Source organism: Electrophorus electricus, chromosome 25, assembly GCF_041902795.1.
Source record: "Electrophorus electricus isolate QZ-2024a chromosome 25, ASM4190279v1, whole genome shotgun sequence".
NCBI classification, from domain to species: domain Eukaryota; kingdom Metazoa; phylum Chordata; class Actinopteri; order Gymnotiformes; family Gymnotidae; genus Electrophorus; species Electrophorus electricus.
Window position 1 is genome coordinate 7846835 of NC_137521.1, and position 25666 is coordinate 7872500.

The 25666-nt window shown below is 43.7% G+C and overlaps 2 protein-coding genes across 2 annotated transcripts in view; one reads left to right on the top strand and one right to left on the bottom strand.

Moving 5' to 3' along the window:
• The first annotated feature begins 16295 nt into the window (after nt 1-16295).
• capza1b (capping actin protein of muscle Z-line subunit alpha 1b) lies at nt 16296-23029 on the top strand. The gene is made up of 10 exons (XM_027001349.3): nt 16296-16395; nt 18359-18422; nt 18743-18794; nt 18999-19062; nt 19985-20191; nt 20546-20625; nt 20958-21036; nt 21405-21476; nt 21575-21637; nt 21756-23029. Exons 1-10 carry the CDS (start codon nt 16357-16359, stop codon nt 21894-21896), a joined length of 861 nt encoding a protein of 286 aa, XP_026857150.1. The 5' UTR covers nt 16296-16356; the 3' UTR covers nt 21897-23029.
• Nucleotides 23030-23369: 340 nt separating this feature from the next.
• The window catches only part of cttnbp2nlb (CTTNBP2 N-terminal like b), a 28430-nt gene continuing 26133 nt past the window's right edge, over nt 23370-25666 (bottom strand). Inside the window, exon 5 of the mRNA XM_035521930.2 lies at nt 23370-25666. This exon is cut by the window's right edge and continues 785 nt beyond it. Coding sequence (XP_035377823.2) covers nt 25129-25666 — 538 coding nt within the window. The 3' untranslated portion in view covers nt 23370-25128.

Consider the following 25666-nt stretch of genomic DNA (forward strand, 5'->3'; position numbering starts at 1 on the left):
TTAACTGGGGAAAAATATCATTGTATTTATTATTGTACATTTCTGCAAATGCCCAGTACAGCACAACAGCAGAATATACTGTGCAAACTTCATAATTTCATAATTTATGTTATCAAAGTAATGTACTGTATTAAACCATTAGAATGTTTTACCTAATGAATATTATCTTTGAGCAGTGTTTTAAATTAATCATCAATTTTAAATTAATAATTAAGAACTGTGGTATATTATAATGAGTTACCTGTCTTAGAAGTTTTCTTTACTGGAGCAAAAATTATTTTTTATATGAATTTATGCTGGACAATGCCCCACTTCACTCACTCTCTCTCTCTCTCTCTCTCTCTCTCTCTTTCTATTTCTCTCTGTCTCTCCTTTTCTCTCTCTCTGTCAGCTGTGGGGTGAGTTGAGCAAGATTTATTTGGCCCATCCTTTGCCTGACTTCATTTGAAATGGAGAGTGGATCCATGCTGCTATCGGGGCCATAACTCTCTCCCCCTGGGTGCAGCAGCGGCCAGGAGCTGGAGCGCACGGAGAATCTTTGAGCGTCCTTCCAGAGATTCGAGATGGCCTGTTCATCTTCGGTGGAGAGCAGAGCTCAGGGTGAAGCACACACATGGGCCTGGAGAGGTAATAACGTACACCCATCCTGGGCCCACCAGTGGCATGCCCACTTTCTCAGAGGACACTCAGGCTTCTTTGAAAGGCACCACAGCTCCACCTAACACCTTCAAATTTATCCCAAAACGGCACAATGCCGCTCCACCTTTCAAGCTTCAACCCAGCCCAAGACTCAACTAATCGATTACGGAGAAAATTAAAACAGGTGACGTTTCAGTCTGGGGTGTGAAGAGGGTGCCTGGGGTGTTTCAGGAGACGGCTCACTTCTCCTGCTCATAACTCAGCATGGGAGCCAGGTTTAGGGGAGGCTCACACTGAAAAACACAATAAAACAGCGTGTCTCGCCCAGCAAATGCACCCTGCCACGTTCCGCTCACCCCACACCATCTTTCAACCGCAGACACACACTCTGCTGCATCACATGCAGGTGTTTCTGCCTCAGTGCTGCCTCGATCCGCTCCGTGGTCTTGTCTCGCCGTTCTGTGCCGAATGCCTTTCGGTGAGCGTAAGGGAGGCAGGACGTAGCATCAGACTCTTCAGAGGGGCAGAGCTGTGACAGGCACGGGATCTTAAGGCCCGTCGCGGTACACTGGGGGTGTCCTTGCTTTACGACTACCCAGAGTCTGCAGTTCAGAGAAAACCCCGCAGACGTGACGTTAACCAACTGGCATGCCCAAACGCAAACGGCACTTACACAAGAGCGAGGGGTTATGTCGGAGTCTGCGAAATGTCAACAAGTAATGTGTAAGCGCGTTGTCATCAGCTAGACTTTGCGATGCTTTGGTGTTGCCTGGGGCTGTGGGTGTTGCTCCTGTGCTGGGAGAACAGAAGAAGGCCAGCCTGGTTTACACGGCTGTGCCCCAGAATGAGAGACTCACTGCAAGGTGCAGCGACTGTGTGTGTGTGTGTGTGTGTGTGTGTGTGTATGGATGTGCTTTAGACGACGTAATGAGAGGTTTATAAGGAGTTCATTTTAAGTGTAAGTGTGTGTGTGTGTGTGTGTGTGTGTGTGTGTGTGTGTGCATGCCTGGGTGAGTTGCATATAGTGAAGGTTTAAAAAGTTCAGTTCATTGTGTGTGCATGAATGTTAAAGGGTTCAGCATGTTTGAGTACAATATGTAGTACGGCCTTCAAACAGATCTGGGGTTCACCGCCCTCTGGATCATCCCTCTCTCTTCCGCTTTCCCTTGTTTTCTCTCTCTAACTCTTCCTCCCCCTCTATCTTTTTGTCGCCTAAGTCATCACTCTCTCTCTCTCTCTCTCTCTCTCTCTCTCTCTCTCTCTCTCTCTCTCTCTCTCTCTCTCTCTCTCACTCTCTCTCTCTCTCACTCTGTCTCTGAGGTTCTGTCCCTTGGGCTGGCCTCTCCCCAGACCCTGCATTCTGTCTCATTTACAGAGGATTGTTCTGGACTGGTTTATTTTCACTTGCTGTAACAGTGAATCCATCTTCATTGAACTGTCAGTGACGCTGCAGAGTGTATGGCTGTCCTGCTGGCATGCTGCTATTTGTAAAGCTGTATAATCCATTCCAAAGCTTAGTGAGCAATGGTATTATATACCCAACATTTCATAACAACTGATAGTATGGCACCGTCTGAAGAACAGCTAAGCACTAAGGACTAGCAAAGGGGTTCTAGGCTTGTCAGTGACTGTGCCCTTAATCAGCTGGTGTGGTTTGTTCCATCAAGACGCCTATCACCTGAGATTTGTATTTGTGTGACTGGGGGCTGTATGAGAGGGTGGGGAGGTTGCAGTGATGGAGCAGCATTGGTCGAGCTCATGCCGCACCAGGTTGATGGGATTGAACCCCTCCTTCATTCCATCAAATCAAAATGACAAGGGTGGAGAGATATCGGCCTTTTGGGAAACAAAGATGCCTCAGTTCTCCATCAAAGGCTGGCTGTGCTCTCGACACATGCTCAAGAATGCCAGTACGTAGAGAACATCTCTCGTTCGCCCTGGAGGACGATGAAAGAGGCACAAATCACTTCCAACGTCATGGCCGCTCAGAGAAAGAAGACATCGATTTTCTGCAAATGGGATTTCTCCAAATGTGTGTGTGTGGGGGGGGGGGGGGGCAGCAATCACCATGGCACAGGGCATTTAAGCCTTCTTAAACTCAAAAACTCAACTTGAACTATTATGATGTATGTGACCTCTCAGGAAACAAATGGGAAGGCTGCAGATTTACAGCTTCAGTCTACAGTCACCCACACAACAGCATGACGGACAAAGCTCACAGCTGTGTGCATGTGTGCGTATATATATATATATATATATATATATATATATATATATATATATATATATATATATATATATATATATATATATATATACAGAGAGAGAGAGAGAGAGAGAGAGAGAGAGAGAGAGAGAGAGAGAGAGATCTCAAACAGTGGTGCTTGAAAATTTGTGAACCCTTTAGAAGTTTCTGCATAAATTTGACCTAAAAATAGATTGTCACACAAGGTCTAAAAGTAGATAGAGAGCCAAATCAAACAATCGAGACAAAAATATTATACTCTGTCATTTTTTTATTGAGGGAAGTGGTCCAATATTATATATCTGTGAGGGGCAAAGCATGTGAACCTTTGCTATTAGTATCTGGCATGATACTACAGGTACAAAACAGCTTTAGCTCAATTATATCGGTGGGTTTCCTCCCATGAATTGCTTGAATCAGGTCCTTCCACAACATTACTAATGAATTAAGGCCAGGACTTTGATGTGGCCATTTCAAAACTTAACTTTATTTTTCATTCATAGAATGACGTGTGTTTAGGGATGTTGTCTTGCTGCATCATCCACGTTCTCGTGAGGTTCAGTTTGCGGACAGGCGGCCTGAAATTTCCCTTTAAAATTTGCTGGTATAATTCGGAAATTCATAATTCCATCCACAATGGCAGTCCACCCTGGTCCAGCTGCTGCAAAACAGGTCAAAACCGTGACACTACCACCAATGTGTTTCACAGAAGGGATGAGCTGCTTATGATGGAATGTAGCATTTTCCTTTCTCCAAACATAATGCTTCTCATTTAAACTAAAAAGATCAATTTTAGTCTCATCTATCCACAAAACATTGTTCCAAGAACCTTCTGGCTTGTCCATGTGATCTTGAGTAAACTGCAGATGGGCAGCAATGATTTTTTCTTTCTCCTTGCAACCCTGCTATGCACACCATTATGTTCACTGTTCTCCTGATAGTGGACTCATGAACATTAGCCAATGTGAGAAAAGCCTTTGGTTGCTTAGATGTTACCTTGAGCTCCTTTGTGATCTCGTGGACCTTGCTCTTGGTGTGATCTTTGATGGTCGACCACTCCTGGGGTGGGTAATGATTGAATTTCCTCCATTTGTACACTGTCTGACTGTGGATTGGTGAGGTCTACCTCTTTAGAGATGGATTGGGAACTTTTTCTAGACTAATGAGCATCAAAAGCCCTTCTGAGATCCTCAGAAATCTCCTTTGTTTGTGCCATGATACACTTGTGTGTTGTGAAGATCAGACTTTGCTAGATCCCTAGACAGGAACATTGCTAGATCAGGGTACACACTCATACCTGATTGTCATCCCATTGATTGACAACAACTGACTCAAAATTATCTGCTAATCCTAAAACTTCACATACTTTTGCCTCTCACAGATATTGAATACCTATTGGATACTTTTTCTCAATAAATAAATGACAGAGTCTAATATTTTCTCTCTGATTTGGTTCTCTCTCTAATATTTTTGTCTCATTTGTTTGATTTGGTTCTCTCTACTTTTAGGACTTGTGACAATCTGATGATGTTTTAGGTCAAATTTAAGGGGTTCACAAACTTTTAAACAACACTGTGTGTGTGTGTGTGTGTGTGTGTGTGTGTGTGTGTGTATATATATGTATGAAAACTACTCTTTCAAAAAACTAGAACTAGTAACACCTTTCACATTTGGGTGCAGAAATGACTCTGTTCCAAGGAGTCCACTGTTGCCAAACATGTTATATTGTCTTATTTTAAGATTACACTGTAGCGTTTTATAAAAGGAGAAGAGCTTTTATAGAAGTGTGTTGTGTGTTGATCATTTTCAGTTTGTGGGCTGTCATCTGACAGAAAAATAAGTGTGCAATAGTATTACATTACTTTTAGTGTTCCCTTTAGACAGAAGGCAGAAGTATGTGTGTAAATTAATATGTGCGTGTGTGCATGCATATGAGAGAGAGCGAGAAAGTGAGTGTGTGTGTGTGTGTGTGTGTGTGTGTGTGTGTGTGTGTGTGTGTGTGTGTGTGTGTGCGCATGGGGGTGCGTGCGTATGTTTTGTGTTTGAACAAAAACAGTGTGCTGGCTGGTCTGGGTTCGATGCGAGTCCAAGTTGGCTTACACATCAAAGCTCTCCTGTTGCCTGTTGTACACACACACAGGCACACACACACGCACACACACACGCACACACACACGCACACACACACACTCACTTTCTCGCTATCTCTCATATGCATGCACACACACACACACACACACACACACACACACACACACACAGGCACACACACACACGCACACGCACACACACACACACACACGCACACACACACGCACACACAAACACACACTCACTTTCTCGCTCTCTCTCATATGCATGCACACACACACGCACACAGGCACACGCACACACACACACGCACACGCACACACACACACACACACACCTGCAGCATGTTAGAAATGGTGTCATCACATCATGGGTGGAGGTAGGCTTGCTATACCTCTGACCCATAGCGCTTTTCCTGTCTCTCACTTTCTCTCTCCCTCCTTCATTGTTCTTATGCTCACCTCCCTGTACCTAAAACATGATGTGTGTGTGTGTGAAGGCACCATTCTGCTATTCAGAGCAGGGTTCCTTTACCATGTGAGATTAAACTCCAGAGACTCTGAGACTATACCCTGCCTCAGCCTTTACCTTCTCATTAGTAAACAAAGGACCTTCTGTGACTTTTAGCTGTACCAATCCAAATAAGCCTTCTGTTTGGAGGAAAGGACACTCTGTCTATCCACAGAGTGAGCGTGAGGCACAGTTTACACTTACAGCTTTTAAGAGACACTCTTACCCAGAAGAACTTATATTTTTACGAGTACAACTGGGTGCTCCAGCCTTGGTGTTACCAGCACGCTGCTCTACCAGGTGAGCTACAGGAGCTTCATAACAGAGTGCAATCAATGAAAAGAACATCCAAATTTGATAGCGGCTCGTGTTAAACACTGTCACACACCAACACTGGGAAAGAGTGCTGTCGCATGGCCGAGTGTGCGCGTTCTTCCACTCGCACGACGCACAATGTTTTCCTGTGCTTATCTTTCTTCTCCAAACACTCCGGGCATCGCGCCGAGCTCCCTTGACCCAACTCTGCATCCAAGGAGCGATCGGCACGCCAAACCCAAACAACGTTAGGGTCGACCCGTCACCGTCTCACATCTGTTTGTAAACAAGTGTTTGCGTCCGTTCACACCTCCTCACCCCCATGTTGCGTGTCGGGAATAGAGAAGAGAGGCTGTCACGAGAACATCGCATGGAAGGACCCTTTAGGTGTGGTGCGCTGTTTATTGTAAATAGTTGTGTGTGCAACTGTTTAAATTTAAAAAAGAACCAGTGAAAATACATGCATAAAGACGCAGACCATGATTTGAGCACGCAGGTTTGTGTGGGAATCGCAGCACAGTTTGCGATTTTTGTTTATAAGGCTAACGTTAGGAAAAAAATGCGATTACTGACTTTTTCCTCATGAATAAAAAACAGATTTAGAGTTTTAGCTGTTGGCAGACAAAGAAACCATTAAGCCAAACACACACACACACACAAACACACATGCACACACGCACACACACACACACACACACACAAGGTCTCGACTTTAGATGAAGCAAACCTATATGAGATGAGCGTGGGTGTCAAGCATCCATGGTAGGTATGAGAATTAAGTTCATTTTGAAGTACTGTGCATGTCACTGTTCTAATGCCACATCTGTAGCCCTCATGTTCAGCTTACAAACCATCACTCTTATCACATCTACTGGTTTCACTTTCCTCAGTACACAAGATCTCCCACAGCCAGCTAATGGCCGTAGCTAAAACACACTAACAATAGAACGCCATGTGTCCAGCAGCAATATGTGGATGGTTAATAGCAGCATTCCCACAGCAACAGTAGGACAACTGTTAGGGGTTTAGGAGTGGATCAGCCGAGCCTGGGTATCAGGGAATGCTCTGCATTACTTCCACCTCCTCTAAAGCCTGTTGGACTTTTTGTCTCAGTTTTTCCTCAGTTCCTCTCTCTCTCTCTCTCTCTCTCTCTCTCTCTCTCTCTCTCTCTCTCTCTCTCTCACACACACACACACACACACACACCCACCTCTACATAAATCAAGATTTGCAAGCTGCTCTGATTTCTGCACTTTGACATTTGTTTCTTTTCACCTGCCAACTCTCTCACTCCTGCAAGCGGGTGCTTTCAGGCTCGTCAGGGGTATGAGAGAGGGAGACTGGGTGTGTGTATGGGCACAGAAGTGGGGCAGTTTCGTTGGTGACGGCTTTACATATAGTCACATGCCGCCACTGGAGTAGACAATGTGTGTTATAACAGATTTCTCATTTTCATTATATTCTTCTCAGAAGCAACTAGCAAAGCAGATGACTTTCTTTAGCCTTCGTCTTGACTGCAAGGCAAACGAGTTACCTTAATTGACATTAAATATAGATGGTTAAACATGCGTATATTTCCCAGTGAACAGTAGGGCGTTAAAACAAATGCATAATGCAAGAATTTGGAAGTGGTCTACATCGGTCTACATAGCTGATTACTGGGAGTGTACTTTGTGCATTCCGGTAACTCACACCACTGCATCGGTCAGTGTAGTTCATGCTGAAGCAACTTCTTCAAACACAATGCTGAGATAGACCAAGCCCACACTCTGGCCTGGAAGTGGTTAACTGGCTTCTAACCTCTGACCACAAGTCCATACAGTCCACCCACCAAACTAGATGGAACCCCCCTCCCCATCCTTCTCACTGCCTAGAGTAGATACAGAATGTACAAAGTGCCAACATCAGGTGGAAAAGAGCAACCAGATGTAGGCTATACTAGCAGACACACACACGCACACATGCACACACACACACACGCACACACACACACACACACACACAGACACACAGACGCACACACACACTGTGGTTCATTTGCTGATATGCAGTCCCCTCCTTTGATAAGATAAAGATCTTCCCCTTCTTTGGACCCTGAATCAGAACATGTGCTCTTGGGGCCGATTGTGGTCCCATTTTCGTGAACTAATGTCATTACAGCTACGTTCAGCTTTTCTCTACATTGCTACATCTGGGTTCTCACAGGCTGTGTCTTTGTAAAATGCTTGTAATGTACTGCACTTGGCAAAATATATGGTCAGTTTCAGTAACTTTAATGTGCCGAAGGTGGCTTAGTCACACTTAGCTTGCCTTAACACTGACTAGTCTCTCCCTCTCTCACACACACACACACACACACACACACACACACACACACACACAGGAATACATTGCAAAAGTGAATGAAATACCTTGTGCTGGAGGCTAAAGCCCATGAACCCAGTAACCCCAAGACTAACAGATGAGATACACCCTCTGCAGAGAGTGGGAGACAGAGAGAGAGGGAGACAGAGAGAGAGGGAGACAGAGAGAGAGGGAGACTGAGAGACAGGAAGACAGCGGGAGAGGGAGACTGGGAGACAGAGAGAGAGGGAGACAGGGAGACTGGGAGACAGAGAGAGAGGGAGACAGAGAGAGAGGGAGACTGAGAGACAGGAAGACAGCGGGAGAGGGAGACTGGGAGACAGAGAGAGAGGGAGACAGGGAGACTGGGAGACAGAGAGAGAGGGAGACTGAGAGACTGGGAGACAGAGAGAGAGGGAGACAGAGAGAGAGGGGGACTGGGAGACAGGAAGACAGCAGGAGAGGGAGACGGAGACAGAGAGAGAGGGAGACAGAGAGAGAGGGAGACAGGGGGACTGGGAGACAGGAAGACAGCAGGAGAGGGAGACTGGGAGACAGAGAGAGAGGGAGACAGGGAGACTGGGAGACAGAGAGAGAGGGAGACTGAGAGACTGGGAGACAGAGAGAGGGAGACAGAGAGAGAGGGAGACTGAGAGACTGGGAGACAGAGAGAGAGGGAGACAGAGAGAGAGGGAGACAGGGAGACTGGGAGACAGAGAGAGAGGGAGACTGGGAGACAGAGAGACAGGGATACAGAGAGAGAGGGAGACTGGGAGACAGAGAGAAAGGGAGACTGGGAGACAGAGAGAGAAGGACACAGAGAGAGAGGGAGAGGGAGACAGGGAGACTGGGAGACAGAGAGAGAGGGAGACTGGGAGACAGAGAGAGAGGGAGACTGAGAGACTGGGAGACAGAGAGAGAGGGAGACAGAGAGAGAGGGAGACTGAGAGACTGGGAGACAGAGAGAGAGGGAGACAGGGAGACAGAGAGAGAGGGAGACAGAGAGAGAGGGAGACAGAGAGAGAGGGAGACAGGGAGACTGGGAGACAGAGAGAGAGGGAGACTGGGAGACAGAGAGACAGGGATACAGAGAGAGAGGGAGACTGGGAGACAGAGAGAGAGGGAGACTGGGAGACAGAGAGAGAAGGACACAGAGAGAGAGGGAGAGGGAGACAGGGAGACTGGGAGACAGAGAGAGAGGGAGACTGGGAGACAGAGGGAGCCTGGGAGACAGAGAGACAGGGAGACTGGGAGACAGAGAGAGAGGGAGACTGGGAGACAGAGAGACAGGGAGACTGGGAGACAGAGAGACAGGGATACAGAGAGAGAGGGAGACAGAGAGAGAGGGAGCCTGGGAGACAGGGAGACAGGGAGACAGGGAGACAGACTTCACCACCCTTCAGCTCTGGACTAGATCAGCTGACTGCAGAAATCCCAGCAGCTCATGGGTCTGCCGGTTTGAATACTCTGTTTATATGCTTTCAACTCTGCAGAGCTCTTTTGGCCCGGGTCCCGCTGATAAATAACCACGATTACAACATAATAATGTAGACCTGCCGTTGTCTTACCAACTAGCATTAAGGTGCAACTCGGAGTTGACAGCCAGTTTCTCTCACACATACATCCACAACTGTACATGAGCACAGCTATTCTCAATAATTACTTGTTATACGTTTTCATAGCCACTGTTCATAATTATATAGCATACTCCCAATAAATTCAGTCAGTCTCAATAACTAGGGAATGTTGGGGTCACTAATATTTACTAATAGGGAGTCAGCACCATATCAATTGAGCAGAGCTGTCATCAAATGAATACCGAAGACTCACCGCTTCACTGAGCCACTGAGCACTTAAACAATACAATTTAAAAAACCCAGTTTTCTTTTCCACTCTAGCCAAGGCTTTAGCCTGATAGCACTCTTAACACTGACCTATCTATTCTCACATGAGGATATGGATTTGAGAGAGACTACAAAGCACTCCTGTAAGTCACTCTGGACAAGGGTGTCTGGCAAATGCTGTAAATGTAAATGTTATACAGTAAATGTCTAGACACACCTCACACTTTCTTGCTCTCTCTCTATCACACACACACACACACACACACACACGCATTTCTATATATCCACATCAGACTGTAGCATTGTACAGAAGCAAAAACTCACTACACTTTATCAGTCATACAGACTGTATTATTTTATTCACACACACACACACATACACACACATATAGAGAAATAATGATTACTAACTTGGAGAATAGAGTAATAGTAAATTATGGGGGATAAGCATCTGTGAACGTGCTGAAAGTGATCAATGCATCATAACTTTTTAAAGCTCATTTCTCATCCACTCTGCCTTCTCATCTGTGAGGGGAATGTTTGCAATGTTTTACTGTGGCACTTCTGGAAAACAGGAGTCAGGAGCATTCATCCTCTGCAGGTCCTGTGCTCAGCCCTGGGGCCTGCCTTCCAGAAGTTAGCCAATTGGATTTTGCCCTCTGGATAGGATTATGTCCTGAAAGCCGACCGTTTCAGGACATGGGACCTGATGCAGGTCCACACTCTGGTAGGATAACTCTGGAAGCCCTCATCCCAGGTGAGAGGAGAGTTAGTCTGTCTGAATCCTGCTTCTGCTCTAGACGCGAAGGAGGTGGTGTCGAAACCTTAGGCTCTAGAACTGCACAGAAATGTTCGGAAAAGGTTTAGACTGGGCAGGCTCTTAATAGAGTCACAAAGTATGAAGCTCTGGTGGAATTTAACCTTGACCCTGCAATTAAGAGCCAGGGCTATTCAAGTGGCTCTAACCTTAAGAGAGAGAGAGAGAGAGAGAGAGAGAGAGAGAGAGAGAGTGTGTCTTTATCTTGGCACTTCCTTCATATGGAGTGGATGTCACTGACATGTCACCTTAACCCAACTAGAGTTTTCCCAGGAGTCTACTTAAAATAACCCTTTCAGGCTTGTCCACGCACCAACACACACACACACACACACACACACACACACACACACACACACACACACACACACACACGTGTGAGAAGACAGATAGCACTCTCTTCCCCGTTGCTGTTTCCCAAAACACCATCAGAAAAAACAAACGCTACAGGGTGTTGTGATGCTTTTACCGTCAAACAAAGCTGACCTTCTGTCCCCCTCTGCCTCATCCGCCGAGCCTCCTCTCAACACCCCAACCCCCACTGAGCCTATCCACCCACCTCTGTGCAGCTACGTCGGGATCTTTTGCTCTCATAGGCACTGCTGCCTACTATAATACATAGAACAAAGTGCTTAAAGGCATCTATTGTTAATCTCATAATCAGAGAAGCCCTAATACTGGACATTGTATAGGTCACATTACATGAGTGGCATTTTCTGAAACTGGACAACGGTTCAGATCCGTTCAGGTCAAGTTTAATGTCAGTCGTACACGGGTACAGTATAATAAAACGTTGGATTCTTTAGGTAACAATGAAAATGAAAGTGCTGGTAAGAGTGAAAATGTGCTGCAAAATGTACTGACTTACTGAAATGTAGAGAATACCAATAAAATAGAAGCTTAAAATGTAAGGAGAGTAACAAACAGAACAAGGCCAATGAATTACTATGCCCATGTAAGAATTTGGACAAACTGCATTGTAAAGGACATGCACCCAAAAAATAAATAAACTAATTCTAGTCCCCATTCTGAAGTGATACCAGTGATTGTTTTGTGTGTTTTTAGTTCATGTGCAGTCTTCTAGTTATAGTTAAGTGTGTGTGTGTGTGTGGGGGGGACCTTTGGAAAGGGATAATACCCTTACATTCTGACCACATCAAAGAGAGAGGCCTCACAACCGTCACATCCCATCAGCAGCCTCTGCCGTGTGAGAGGACGACAGGCTAGCTGACCTGCTCCACATCAAAGCAAGCTAATGTTACCCATGCTCAGGTCGTGGGAATAGAACTCACCTTTCTACACACACACACACACACACACACACACACACACACAGAGTCTTCATGCTCAAACATACTGCAAACATACTCATACATACACATACACACTAACAGTTTATGCTACAGTCACTCTAGAGTCACACTACACTACTTTGAGAACTTCGAGGAGAGAGAGAAAGAGAGAGTGAAAGAGAGAGAGAGAGAGAGAGAGAGAGAGAGAGAGAGAGAGTTTTAAATGACATATTTTGTAGTAAAGATAAAGTGAGGGCACCATCCTCCTGAAACAGGCAGAGGAAGACACCATCGAATCACTTAAAGAGCGCTTCACTCTGACATCTCCACTGCTGGCCAAAGCTCTTAACATCATTCATGTGGCCTTATAAAACTGAAGCTCAGTTAAAAGCCTGGCTTTTACCAGGGCATTAAACGGAGACCTTCTCCTCCGACCTCCTCTTTGTTCTGTTCGTTTTACTAATGCAGATAAAAAATGCCCAGTAAAAAACCCAAAAAACTTAGTCTTAGGAAACAGAGCCATGCCTCTGACAGAGGAACTGACAGCAGAGAGCTTCACAGCCAGTGGGAGTCTTTTTCCCCTGCACACACAGGTTTTCATTATTGTCAGGGTGTGATATTTATACTAATTATACTTCTGTTTTTAACTTCTTGCACCACAAAACTAGATAGAACTGCTTTTTATAGTATTGCACAAGTTGGACTGAACTCAATTTAAATCTAAGCTGAACTAAATACCCCCCAAATGAGCAGTCACAGTTTCGTGCCTGGAAAACAGAAACACAGTGGGAGAGAGTGTGAGTGAGAATAAAAGAGGAAAATTAAAAGCATGCATGTACAGATCTGCATAACATACCCCTTCTGTCTTGGAACTCACCATGCAGTGACATTAGCAGAGACATCGCTGACCACCCTACCAGCACCAGCACCATGTAGCATGCATTCAGTTCACACCCACGTTTGCTCCAGTTTGTGCTCTGCTGTGGTGGGGTGTCCAGCAGTAATCTCTGTGGGAGAAGCCAAAGCTTCGAATATGAACAGCTCAGGGAGTAGCAAGCCTGCACTCCATTCCATGCCTCCATCTCTCCATCTCTCCCTCCTTCTTTCTCTCTTTCTTTCTCTCACTCTCCCTCCCTCTCACTCCCTCACTCTCCATCTCAGCTAAAGAACAAGACTAATCATCCAAATAACTAGAAATGCTTCTCACTAAGTGATTGATTGTGGTTCTTGAACACAATGGTTTCAAACTCCTGATGTAGAATTTTCCTCCTGATGTTGAATTCTCCTGATGTTTAACAATAACTCCTGATGGTTATTGTTAAACATAATTTCCATAAATTTACAACATTTAGCAGACACTCTTGTCCAGAGCAAATTACATTAGTGCTTAATTGTCTGCATGGAAGAAATCCTTCTGCTAGTATACATGGTCTGAGATTAAGAATGCCATTAACTGTCGGAGGAAAAACACGCAAAGTAGATTTTTGGTAGAGAAGTAAGTGAAGTAATGGTGATTATTCTAAACCACTGTAGTGACTATGGATCATTCAGTTACTGCTGGAGTGGTGCATCTTTAGCCCACATTTAAAGACAGCAAAAGACTCTGACATTTGGTAGTAGGAGTTCATTCCTCCTTCTAGGTGCTAGTACAGATAAAAGTCATGGGGTGTGTCTTCTCTGCCTCTAAGGGTGTGGTGGTTCGGGTTCTGCCGTACTAGACGCTCAAAGGGTGCGAGATATGGTGAGGGGGGAGGTAAGCACTAGCAGGTAGGAAAGAGCAGCACCAGTTTTGGCTTTGCAGGCAAGCATTAGGGTTTTACATCTGATGCAAGCAACTAGAGGAAGCCAATGGGTGGAACGCAGCAGTGGAGTGATGTGGGTGAACTTAGGATGGTTGAATATGAGTCATGCAGCTGCATTCTGGATCAGCTGCAAGGGTCTAGTGGCGTGTACAAGAGCGAGTTGCAGTATTCCATTCTTGAGATGATGAGGCACTAGACAAGCACCTGAGTGGCATTTCTTGAAAGAAATGGTTGGATTCTTCTGATGTTATGGAAGAGTAACCTGCATGCCTTGGTCAAGTTGGTAATGTGGGCAGAGAGTGACAGCTGTTTATCCAGCAACACACCTGGATGTCTTGAATTTTCAGACAGCATGGTAAGGGAGTTCTCAGAGGAGATGGGCAGAGCTTGCTGCAGGGAGGAATCACCAGGAATATATAACAACTCTGTTTTGCTGGAGTTCAGTTTCAGATGGTGGGCAGCCATCCATGATGAGATGTCAGAGACCCATGACGAGATCTGTGGTGAAATGTTGGTATCGGAGGGAGTGAAGGAGAAAATTGGTTCAGTATGATGAGTGTCATAAATAACCACAAGAGGATGGGTGAGCACACAGACACTGGGATGCACTCAAAAGTGGAAATCTTTATATCCAGCGGGACTTTGTAGTATGGTGTGGTAATTTGCATCCCTACATACAATCTGGAGTCAGGTTACAACATTTCATAAAACAGTATGAGTTTAGTTAAGAGCAAAGTCTAAATTCAGGATGGATTTGGTCTAATTTCAGTCTGCAGTGTGTCTTATTTTAATCTGGGGCCATGCTGATTTCAGTCTTCAGTGTGTTTTATTTTAATCTGGGGCCATGTTGATTTCAAGATCCAGTTTGTCTTATTTCAACCTGGGGCTTGTAATGAAGGCTGAAGGTAGCCTCCCTACACAGGACTCAAACCAAGGTCTAGCAGGAGGTATACATGAGCTCTGACCACTGGACCAAAGAGCCATCTCCCTAGCATAGCAGACAGAGCACCCATTTAACATTCCTAAATGACAGTCTCCATCACAGGGCCATGTTGATTTCAGTCTGCAGTGTGTCTTATTTTAATCTGGGGCCATGTTTGGAGCCGGTCTCATTCCAGCCTGGATTCTGTTCATTCAGTTTGATTGATGGTGTTATCATCCAGAATGATCACGTCAATTCAGATCCACCCACTTACACTCCTCTTTACTCAGAAATCAACCATTTTTCTTCTCTATTCCCAAACCCCAGGAGACATCACCTTTCCCGCGGACGTCATTCTGTGACGTTGATTGCATTTCCATTGTGTTTAGCGATGCTTGAGAATTTTTTATTTATTTTTTTACCTCTAGGCACACACACGTGCAAACCTAGTAACACACAGACAACCCACTCACAAACAGACTTCAACATGTCAGCTTTGGAGAAACAGGTTTCTTCACTTGCTGCTGGCAGTCATCAGAAAACGAATGATCACAGATGAGCTTCCAAAGAAGTGTTACACAACTTAAGAGTGAGACAGAAGGCAAAACAGGAGGTGTTCTTTTCTCTTTGCATCTCTTGTGCTCTCTTCTCCAAGAACATTAAACTATACTTTAGGAAACTAACTCCTAACCTTTCTCATCTCCTCTTGTGTGCTTTCCTCTCCATTTCCCCAGCCTATCTATTCGTGTATTTATGTATATACCTCTTCATTTATACACAATTCCTGTTGCTAGATGTCATATTATATTGTTTGGTGAGGGAATGCACTGTATAACGTCTATAAAAATCTCTGGACAGTTTTAGAGCGACCCCTGCTGGTTGACATTGCGAAACTCAGCCTACATTTGAAAACAGAATAAATGAACAGGACCACCAGAGATCCCGATACAAGAGACTGACAAAAAGACCGATGTGTGTGTGTGTGTGTGTGTGTGTTAAATGATCATGAAATATCTATACTTAACTCTATAGCTATACCTTTTAAATAAAAGGCTGTAAAGATGGAGATCAAAATCATTTGAAAAAAATCATGTCTGAAATACTCTCATTGAAGCTGTTAAATACATTTAGGAAATACACATCAGAGATTAGGAAGTAAATCCACTCAACTGGTGGAGAATCATAAGTGCAATTGGTTAGAGAGCCATTGCTTCTAGTAATGCAAATTGATTAATTAGCTGATAATATTTTTCAAAGTGAAGGATAAACATTGATATGCAGCCCTTTTCCAAATAACATTTTATTTATATGAAAATGAACCCCCCCTAGGGGAATCGTTCAATCACTTGTGTTTTCGTATTTAAACGATTGTAAATCACTTCCATTTCATTTTGACAAACGGGCGACAGTAATGATCTGAAGCGTCTCGCTCGCCGCTATGGACCAATCATATTGTTCTGACCTATTATGGTTATGACCGTGACAGTGTTCTACCCACCATGCATCGCGCGTTGAGGCTGGTCTGCTAGAGCTAAGATGACCGACTTTGAGGAACCGCTCTCCGACGAGGAGAAGGTAAACTCTTTTGTTCAAAATTGCCGCTACCATAATGGCCATTTAATCCGGCTACGTAATGTTCTGTAGCCGCGAAAACATAATCGAACCACAAGCGTTAACTGTACCCTCAAACGGTGTGAATCGTACCGTAGTTAGCCGGTTAGCAGTTTGTTAGCTTGCGTAGTTTATACAGGAAGCTAAACAGTGGCTGCCCGTTTAGGGAATGCCCAGCCTAGTAGTAAACAATCCTTGTTTTGCTAACGAAGCAGTTATTCATATTTATTTAGAACTGGATTTTATATGTCAATGAAGTCAGTTGATGTAGACAGCACACCAAGTCATTAGCTAAATATCCTTTTGCTTGTGCAGGTGGAATTGCTGAGTCTTTGTTTGATTTGAGAGACTAAGCTTGATTGTTAGCGGGCGTTAGCTCGCTTACTTGTCAAAAATGACCCAGTGTGCAGGAAGTAGCGGCAGGCAGCTAACGCTGGCTAGGCTACCATAAATGGAGCTGTGTTCAGATTCTGGGGAGGCAGCTTAGTGTTTGGTAGCGCTGAGAAACCAATAACTAATAAGGAGTGGAAGAAAGTTGGAAGGAAGATTGGTCCCATTTGTGTTAGCCAGCTAAAGATGATTAAGGATGCAAGGGCTGTCGCTGAGGTTTAATACGGTTTACGAAGGAAAGTGCTTTGACTTCTCTAACTAGCTAGCTAGTTGGTATTAGCTACTTGTCTTTATTCTGTTAAAATGCAACTACTTTGGCATCGCATCTGATACTTCAGCGTGTAACGGTTATTAGTAGAGCGTAACCGGAACCACTGAAAACTTGACACCATAACCAGTCCTGTGAGTTAGCCAAACTGCTAGCCATGGGAAGGCCCACTTCCTGGTCACAAATTAATTGTGGTGCAAAACGGGATATCGCAAAAATGCATCTCGTCTACCTGAATTTTCTGCGGAGGACTTCATGAATTTTTAGAAATATGCCGTTTTAAAGGAAGTAAATAATACGTCTTAAATAATACCTCTGACTTAATTCGACAAAGGTTGATGGTCTTTCTCTGAGTGGATACATGATTTCATGGATTAAGCTGATTTGATTTTCTCAGAAATATTTTGTTTACCCTTGGTGAGACACTGAATGTCTGTGGGACCTTTTGGAATTGTCCAGTGTCCTCTCCCCTGTTTGTCTCATTCTTTCCTTCATCATATGGAGCCCAAGTGTATGTAGAGCCAAAGCCCATGTCATGCAAGGCTTTCTACCGGTCTAGTAATAAGAGATCATGAGATCAATGTCAGTTTAACTGTCAGCTCTGCTGCTCTGGCCCCTTGTGTTTTTCAGTTAGGTTATATTCCCCACTTGTGGAAGTGCACCTTTTATAGTTCTCACTTCATAGTTGTCAGATGTCATTTCAGTTGGCTTGTTACTGCAATGCATTCAGTAAAGAGTAAGCAAAGAAAGTGGTAACCTGAAACACTCAAAGCACTGAGTGCTCTTAGTGTGGGCACATTGCAGATTTTGGACTGCTGTTTATTACAATTTCCTAAACCTCAACTTGTCTAGATGCTTTATACTGTCCCATTATGGTGCCTTATAGACTAGGTATAGAAAGGCATTGTATATAAAGGCATTAGGGAGTTTAAATGAGCAGTTTTATAAATATAAGATCATGCAAAGTAGGTGCAACAGTTGAGTGAAGCTATGAAAATGCAGTTAGGTGGGACAAACACAACCACATGAAAGGCAAACCAGTCATGTGGAAAACTGCACATTTGTGCAGATAGCATGAGGAAGACCATAGATACATGGACTTTGTACAACAGCAGTATGAACAGTAGAATAACTGTACTTGGACTCATTGTACACACGCATAGTTGAGATGATTATTATAAGAAATTGGCGATATTTCATTCATCATCTCTGTTGGTGTATAAGGTTTAGATGGAAGCTCTTTGGTGAACAAGTCGTCTTTTTGCACAGGTCCGCATAGCAGCAAACTTTGTCACCCATGCTCCACCTGGCGAGTTCAACGAAGTCTTCAATGGTAAGATTATTGCTATTATTCAACATCTTCAGTGATGAAGTTACTAATAAAGTTGTCAGAAGTGGCTTTGCTGTGGTTGAGACTGGAAAGGGTTTTGAAGGTAGTGGGATGCTGCTGTTTTGGGAAATAATCTCATGTCACTTGCTGTGTAATAAATGCATCCAGACACATTTGTATATGCCTAGTTCACTGTAAAGTTTAAGCAAATCTGTGTGTGTCACTTTGTAAGCTTTAATGCCACCCAGTGCATGTTTGAAGAAAGTGATTCCTTTTTCTAAATAATACTAATTACATTTTTTTAATTTATTTATTTTTTTTAGATGTGCGGCTTCTCCTCAACAATGACAACCTCCTCAGGGAGGGGGCAGCACAGTAAGTGTATGTTTGTTTGTGCATGTGCATCTTCACAGAAGCTTGTGAGTCAAACCTAACACTTTACTGTGAGCTCCACAAACGTCCGGTGTAGTTATGATAATTGCCCGTTAGATGATGTCAGAATGCTAATATTGTCTTCATAGATGCTCTCCTCTCCTGCTCACCCAACCACCCTGCTGTCTCCCTGTTTACCTCTCACAGTGCCTTTGCCCAGTATAACATGGATCAATTCACCCCTGTAAAACTGGAAAATTCGGAAGAGTTGGTAAGGGATGTTTAATAATTTAATCAAGAGTCACTCACAGCATATGCTCAGTCACAAGTCTGTGCTTTGAGGATGAAGCTACTAATTATCCTGGAAGTTGCAACACATTTCCTCTTGGTTAAGAAACCATTTGACTGTGTGGAATACTAATGTGTGCGTGTGGGACCGTTTCTGTAATGTACTATGATTAACTAAAGGGGTCCATTGGTTTTGGGCCTTGGGCACAGTCCCTTCATTCAGCAGTGTTTCATCTTGGCTAGTACCCCAGAAACTGGTCCTTTGACTTGGTGAGACAGAGGCCTGTAATTTAAGAACCATTTAGGATGGGATTTCCTCCTGTACATTTACTTACGGGCCTCTTCAGCCATTACCCTAAATACACTATAGGCTGCCTGTCCGATGCCTCCCTGGGCTTATATTGTAAATGTAATGAGAATTGCTCTTTTACTCAAAAGTTTGAAGTAATTCTTTAGTATTTGTAAATGCTGTTTTTATAGTTTTTCAGCCCTAGCTAAACACAGAATCTTAAACAAGCATGCAAGAAAACTGGAATACTGCCGGTTGGTCACCTGATTATACATTGTCATAAACAGGTGAAAAGATGTTTGTCAGGTTTATGTTCAAGGATTGTCCACTATGTCGCCACTATGTCAACCTTTTGGTTTGGATACGTCTGCACATATTAATGTATTTATGTAAATCTTTAAATCCTTTGTGTAAAGAATCAGATTGCATGTTTTATGATTTTTCTTTAATTCTTATTAAAAGTGGTTGAAGATCTGTTATATTATTGACAGACTTGCTCATTTCCTAAAGGGAGAATGAATCCCACTGCTTCGAGGTGCAAACAGAACCTCAAGCAGGGCCAGTATATGTGGGTGCATGGGTCTCATGTCTTCCCCCTGCTCTGTGCCCGTTGTAGGTTCTGATCACGGAGCATGGCGATCTGGGTCAGGGGAGGTTCTTTGATCCCCGGAGCCGCCGCTCGTTCCGTTTTGACCACCTGCGTAAGGAAGCCAGTGACCCGCAGCCCTACCAGGGCGAGAGCGCACTGCACTCCTGGAGAGATGCCTGTGATAATGCGCTCAGCGCCTACGTCAAGGAGCATTACCCAACTGGAGTGTGCACGGTACGGTACACACGCGCGCACACGTTACCAGTTCATCGGCTGGTTGAGTATGCACAATCTACATATTGATGTTTGTACTCATTGTACACAGTGTGTATTTACAGATTTTAGGGTCTGGATTGCAATCTGCCTTAAAGCCAGATTTTTCTCTCTCTCTCTCGCTCTCTCTCATCATTAAGTAATGTAGAAACCTCCAGTAACCTCTCTCTTTTATTCAGCAGCGCGGTTGTGGTTGCGGTAATAGATCCTTAGTACTGCGGCTTGAGACTCTTTAATGGAGTGGCCGTGTTGAGTAGTGTGTGTTTAACCTGCCTGTAAGTGCAGCAAACATGACATCTTGCGGTTTCTGAACAGGTATATGGGAAAACAGTGGAAGGTCAGAAAACCATTATTGCTTGTATCGAGGGACACCAGTTTCAGCCTAAAAACTTCTGGTGAGGAAACTAGTTAAAGCTTTAACTTTCACTGTTTTTGCCTTTCTGGACAGATCTTTATTTACATGACGACATGTGAACATTTACTGTAAAACATAATTTACCTATGGTCCTCATTTGGCTGTTGTAGTGTTTTTCCAAAACATGCCTGACTAACACTGTCTTTGGGAGTTCTGCTCTGGACACTATTTTAGTCTTGTCTTACATATAATCTTTGCTGGGGGATCTGGCGCTTTGTATAACATGACAATATGCCATTTCATTTATCTGATTCCTAACACTGTGTTTGTGCGTGCGGGTGTTTGCAAATGTGTGTACGTGTCAACTTGCAGGAATGGGCGCTGTAGGTCAGAATGGAAGTTCACCATCAGCCAGTCCTCCTCTCAGGTGGCAGGTGTGTTGAAGATCCAGGTGAGTCTTTCTCATGTTTACACAGGATAGTATAGGGTTATTCTTGATATTGATTATATTATTATTTTAATCTCTTGCTAAGAGTAGGCATGTGACTACACAAGATTAGGATTTTCTTAGTTCATTAATTCAGTTTATAACAGTTCATTAGTTGTATATAGAGTTTAAGAGGTTTATATTGAGATTATTCTCTGGATTATTAGAGATTATTGTCTTGTGTGAAACATTACGGGCATAATACAACATTAAAGTTTCCTGTGAATGTGTATTTCTAATTTCCAAAATGCTCTCTTCTCTGGAGTTTGAGTTGCAGCTGATGGTGTGCATTTCTGCATTGCTGACCTAATGAAGTCTGTGTGTCTGTGTAGGTGCATTATTATGAGGATGGCAATGTTCAGCTGGTCAGTCATAAAGAGGTGGAGGAGTCCATCATTGTATCTGTGAGTGAACATTTGATTTATTTTACTCCCCTTAAATGCTGAACATTTAGGATGGCACTCCACTGTGACAATTGTGCTTCATGTCTTCTTGTCACTAGGATGAAGAGACCACTGCCAAGGAATTTGTAAAAATCATTGAAAATGCAGAAAATGATTACCAGGTATGTTTTCATTGACGAAGACTATTCTTTTAAAAAAAATTAGCCAATCAAGAGATTAACAAATAAGTCATAGAAAGTTAATGATGAGCTTCATCAGACCTCCACCTTGCCCACCTAGACCGCCATCAGTGAGAACTACCAGACGATGTCGGACACGACCTTCAAAGCTCTACGCAGGCAGCTTCCTGTCACCCGCACCAAGATTGACTGGAATAAGATTCTCAGTTACAAGATCGGCAAGGAGATGCAGAATGCCTAGAATGTGTCTGGATCTGCCTGGCTCTCAACACGGAACCGGTCCAAAAGAAAACCCACACGCTGTTCGCTAAACAGAGGGAGAGTCATGCCTCCCTGAGAAAAAAGAAAACAAAACAAAAAAAAAAAAGTCGAGGGACTTACTCTATTGATGTTACTAAGAAGAAGCGGTTCCACTCAGTTTCTGGTTGTTTAAAGGACACTCCGGCTATTGGAGGAGGGTCAGACATGAGCTTAGAGGGAGTCTGGATCTAAATTATCAGTAAACCCGATGCTATTCTTGCATTCATGTGAATTTATCTGACCCGTCTGTCCAAAAATATTCTTAAAGGGTGTACAATGTAGATTTTATTATTTTTTGTTTGGTTATGTTGTTGTTGTGAGATGGGACATTGTGTTGATGGGACGTCTGTGAGTGCGGGCCAGTCATCTTTAAGACGGCACACAGAACTGCTGACAGGTTTATTTTGACTGTTCCAATACTCCGAACAGACATCCTCTCCTCATTCAGCTCATCCCCAGAGTGTGTGTGAAGAGGAGGCTGCTCGGTGAGTTCTGGTATAGGCATCTGTCTTAACTCCCCTCTCTCAGCACCTTCTGCCACCTCCTAACCTTCGCACCCTTTTAAATGAAGACATTTAAAACAAAGTCAAACCAAAATCTGTGTGAAATAAATGAGCCAATAAAAAAAGCAGCAAATAGTCCTCTTTCCCATGGCAAAGAAATCCAAATTAAGTCTTGCGTTTCATATTTATACATACAGATATTATATTTTACTAAGCAGTCTTTAAAAACCGTCCTAGCACTTTTTTGTTACAGGCTTCACGTGTGCAGAATCGAGCGAGTCTTACAATACAAACAGCGAATCAGAGTTGGTCTATGCACTCTCCAGAACTGGAGCAGAAAGGTGTTGTTAGTGTTGTCACATGTCATGGTACTGTTGGGTGCTTTGCCACTGTAAACTTCACCCTGAACACAGAAGCGTAATCAGACTGTACTATATCACTCATCACTCTGTCTCTCACTCTCTCTCTTTCTCTCTCTCCATCCTGCTCTCTCTGTCCTGTAATACGGCTCTTAACTCTGATTTTAGCAAACGTATATGCTACTCACAGGTAATAAAGAATTGGCACCGAACTGATGACTGAAGCTCATATTTAGAATATTTGTTCTTTTTCACAGATGTAGCTGGGTGACACAAATTTTATCTCCCCATCCAAGCTTGGGCTGTATAGCAGATTCTAAATGTAAGACAACCTAAGTTTGATCAGAATACTTTGCCTTACCAAAGTACCATTATACTTCTTGTACTCGTCTATGATTCCCTATAGCCACTAAATGACTCTTGGAGACATTCTAATATATTTTGACACTAAATGCAAAATCAAGATACGGTGAGCTTCCAAAGAGTTTTATTTTCTCAGTGGGTAAGCCAACTTCACTCTGTAAAGCCGTTTCTATTAAGAACAAGTAAAAATATCTTTATCTGCAAGACTTTATTGGTTTCATAAAAAATACAGTAGTATAAGCCCAGGTGTGAGCTGGTAAAGAAAATCTAAGGGCGTCAAAGGCAACACTGAGGTATCGGACATGTAAGAAACCTTAAGTTACATGCAGGTTGCATGTAACAGAACCGGGAAAGAAGTGCATGTGTTATGAACGCTCCTCAGTTTGGTTTTGTGTAGCTGAAGCAAACAAATTATATTTCCATGTCATTTGGAAAAGTGGTTTCTGTAAGCTAGTTAAGATAAATGCACATGCATCCGTAGCCCCAGTTATCCATCATTTCGTATTTTAAAGCCCTTTTAATAGGCTGAGGAATCAACATAAAAAACTATAACCTATTTGTGCTTTTGTCTTTCTAATGAAAGTCTATCTATTTTCAAGTACACTCTTAGATGGGTTAACCACCACCATTACTGCTATATAGTTACAATCTTTAAGACTGGAGTGAATGGTTTTAACTACACTACAGGCTATTATACATATAGCATGAAGAACAATAAGACTGGGAACACACAAGTCTCAGATTTGCGAACCTTGAGAAGCAGCCAGTGTTTTCACCTTCACAGGGGAGAGAAAAGCATTTTGGGAAGTCCGGTGTCATTTGCCTCTGAGTGCCTTTTGGAATGTGTTAAACTAAAGGTGTCTTTAAGTCTGTAACCGCAGGAGCCACACACCAGCGTTCAGCTATTCTGCCTGTTTTTAGTAGCGATTTATTATCACCACTACTGTCAAGATACATACCGAGAAGGAAGAGAGGAGGAACATTTTCTCTGGGAGTCTTGCCGAAAGAAAGAAGTGAAAGATTAGGCCTGTGAGCTTCACTGTTTACACACACAAACATAAGATGCAGGGTGAAGTGAGCCACTCAGGTTTTTGCTCAGCTCATGCCATTGCTCATGTGTTCTGAGAAGCATACAGAACTTAAAATGACTGAACACATGAGAACAATTTAATAACAGTAAAAATGGATCTCAGTGCTATTTCTACTATAACTGCAATAACTTAAGATAGTTCTCAGTATATGAGAATATAACTTTCCATTTTGTAAGATAAGAATTGGTCATTCTATCTACTGATTGCCTGAGATGGAGTCATCAGTGTAGTTCATTTATAAAGAGTCCTAAGTTAGTGTAGTTCTTTTATAAAAGTCATCAGTGTAGTTCATTTATAAAGAGTCCTAAGTTAGTGTAGTTCCTTTATAAAAGTCATCAGTGTTGTTCATTTATAGAGTCCTCAGTGTAGTTCATTTATAAAGAGTCCTAAGTTAGTGTAGTTCCTTTATAAAAGTCATCAGTGTCGTTCATTTATAGTCCTCAGTTAGTCTCGTTCATTTATAGAGTCCTCAGTGTCTTTCATTTATAAAGACTCCCCCCCCCCATTTTGTCTTCCATGCAGGACATGGTATAACAGCAAATTTGGGGATTTAAGTATATTTAAAGTTTACGGATGAATAAAATGTCTCAAAATATAAGGAAAAATAAGATGATAGCATATGTAAAAAAAAATGGAAATCTAAATAAATGCCATCTTAGCTGTATCTTAGAATTTGGGCCCTAGTATAAAGGAGCAGAGTGGTAGATGAGGTGCCCATTCTCCAGCCCTCTAAAAGGTTTTCCATGTGTGGGTTTACAAAGAAACGATTCAGCCATTCAGTGTGGGAGGGGTTACAGATTCGGCTCAAAGGCAGGTTCGTTATGCCCTTTAACTTGGGTGGTGTGGATGGCTAGAACTTAGCTGGAGGAGGACATGACAAGATCGAGCTCTTTAGTGCCCTCCTGTGTGCTAGTGAGGCCACAGCTACCAGACAGCTCGGGGAAGTGAGTGACGTGTGGAGAAAGGACAGGCGACCCGGGACTCTGGTTCAGACCCGGCTTCTTGGGTGGCACAGGGGGTGGGTGGCTCTTCTCCAGCCTAGGGATGACGGGCGAGCGGATTCCGGGTGAGAGCGGGCCCGGCGCTTTGCCTGTGGGAGAGGATGAAGCTGCCAGCGCGCGGTAGTCCGTGCCGAAGGGCGAGCTGTTTGGAGGGGGCAGCTTGCCCGCCCCCTGCTGGCTGGTGAAGCGTGACAGCACTTGTGTGACCGTGTTGCGGGCGATCTGCTTGGCGGTCAAGTTCTCCAGCGGAGGCGGAGGGGTGGTGGCGGGCGACAAGTCGCGGGGCGAGTGGGGCACACCTCCACCCTGCTGCTGCTGCTGCTGCTGCTGCTGCTCAGTCTGCTGCTGGAACTTGTGGCGTGCGGCGTGGAAGCGCTGGTTGACGCTGGCCTGG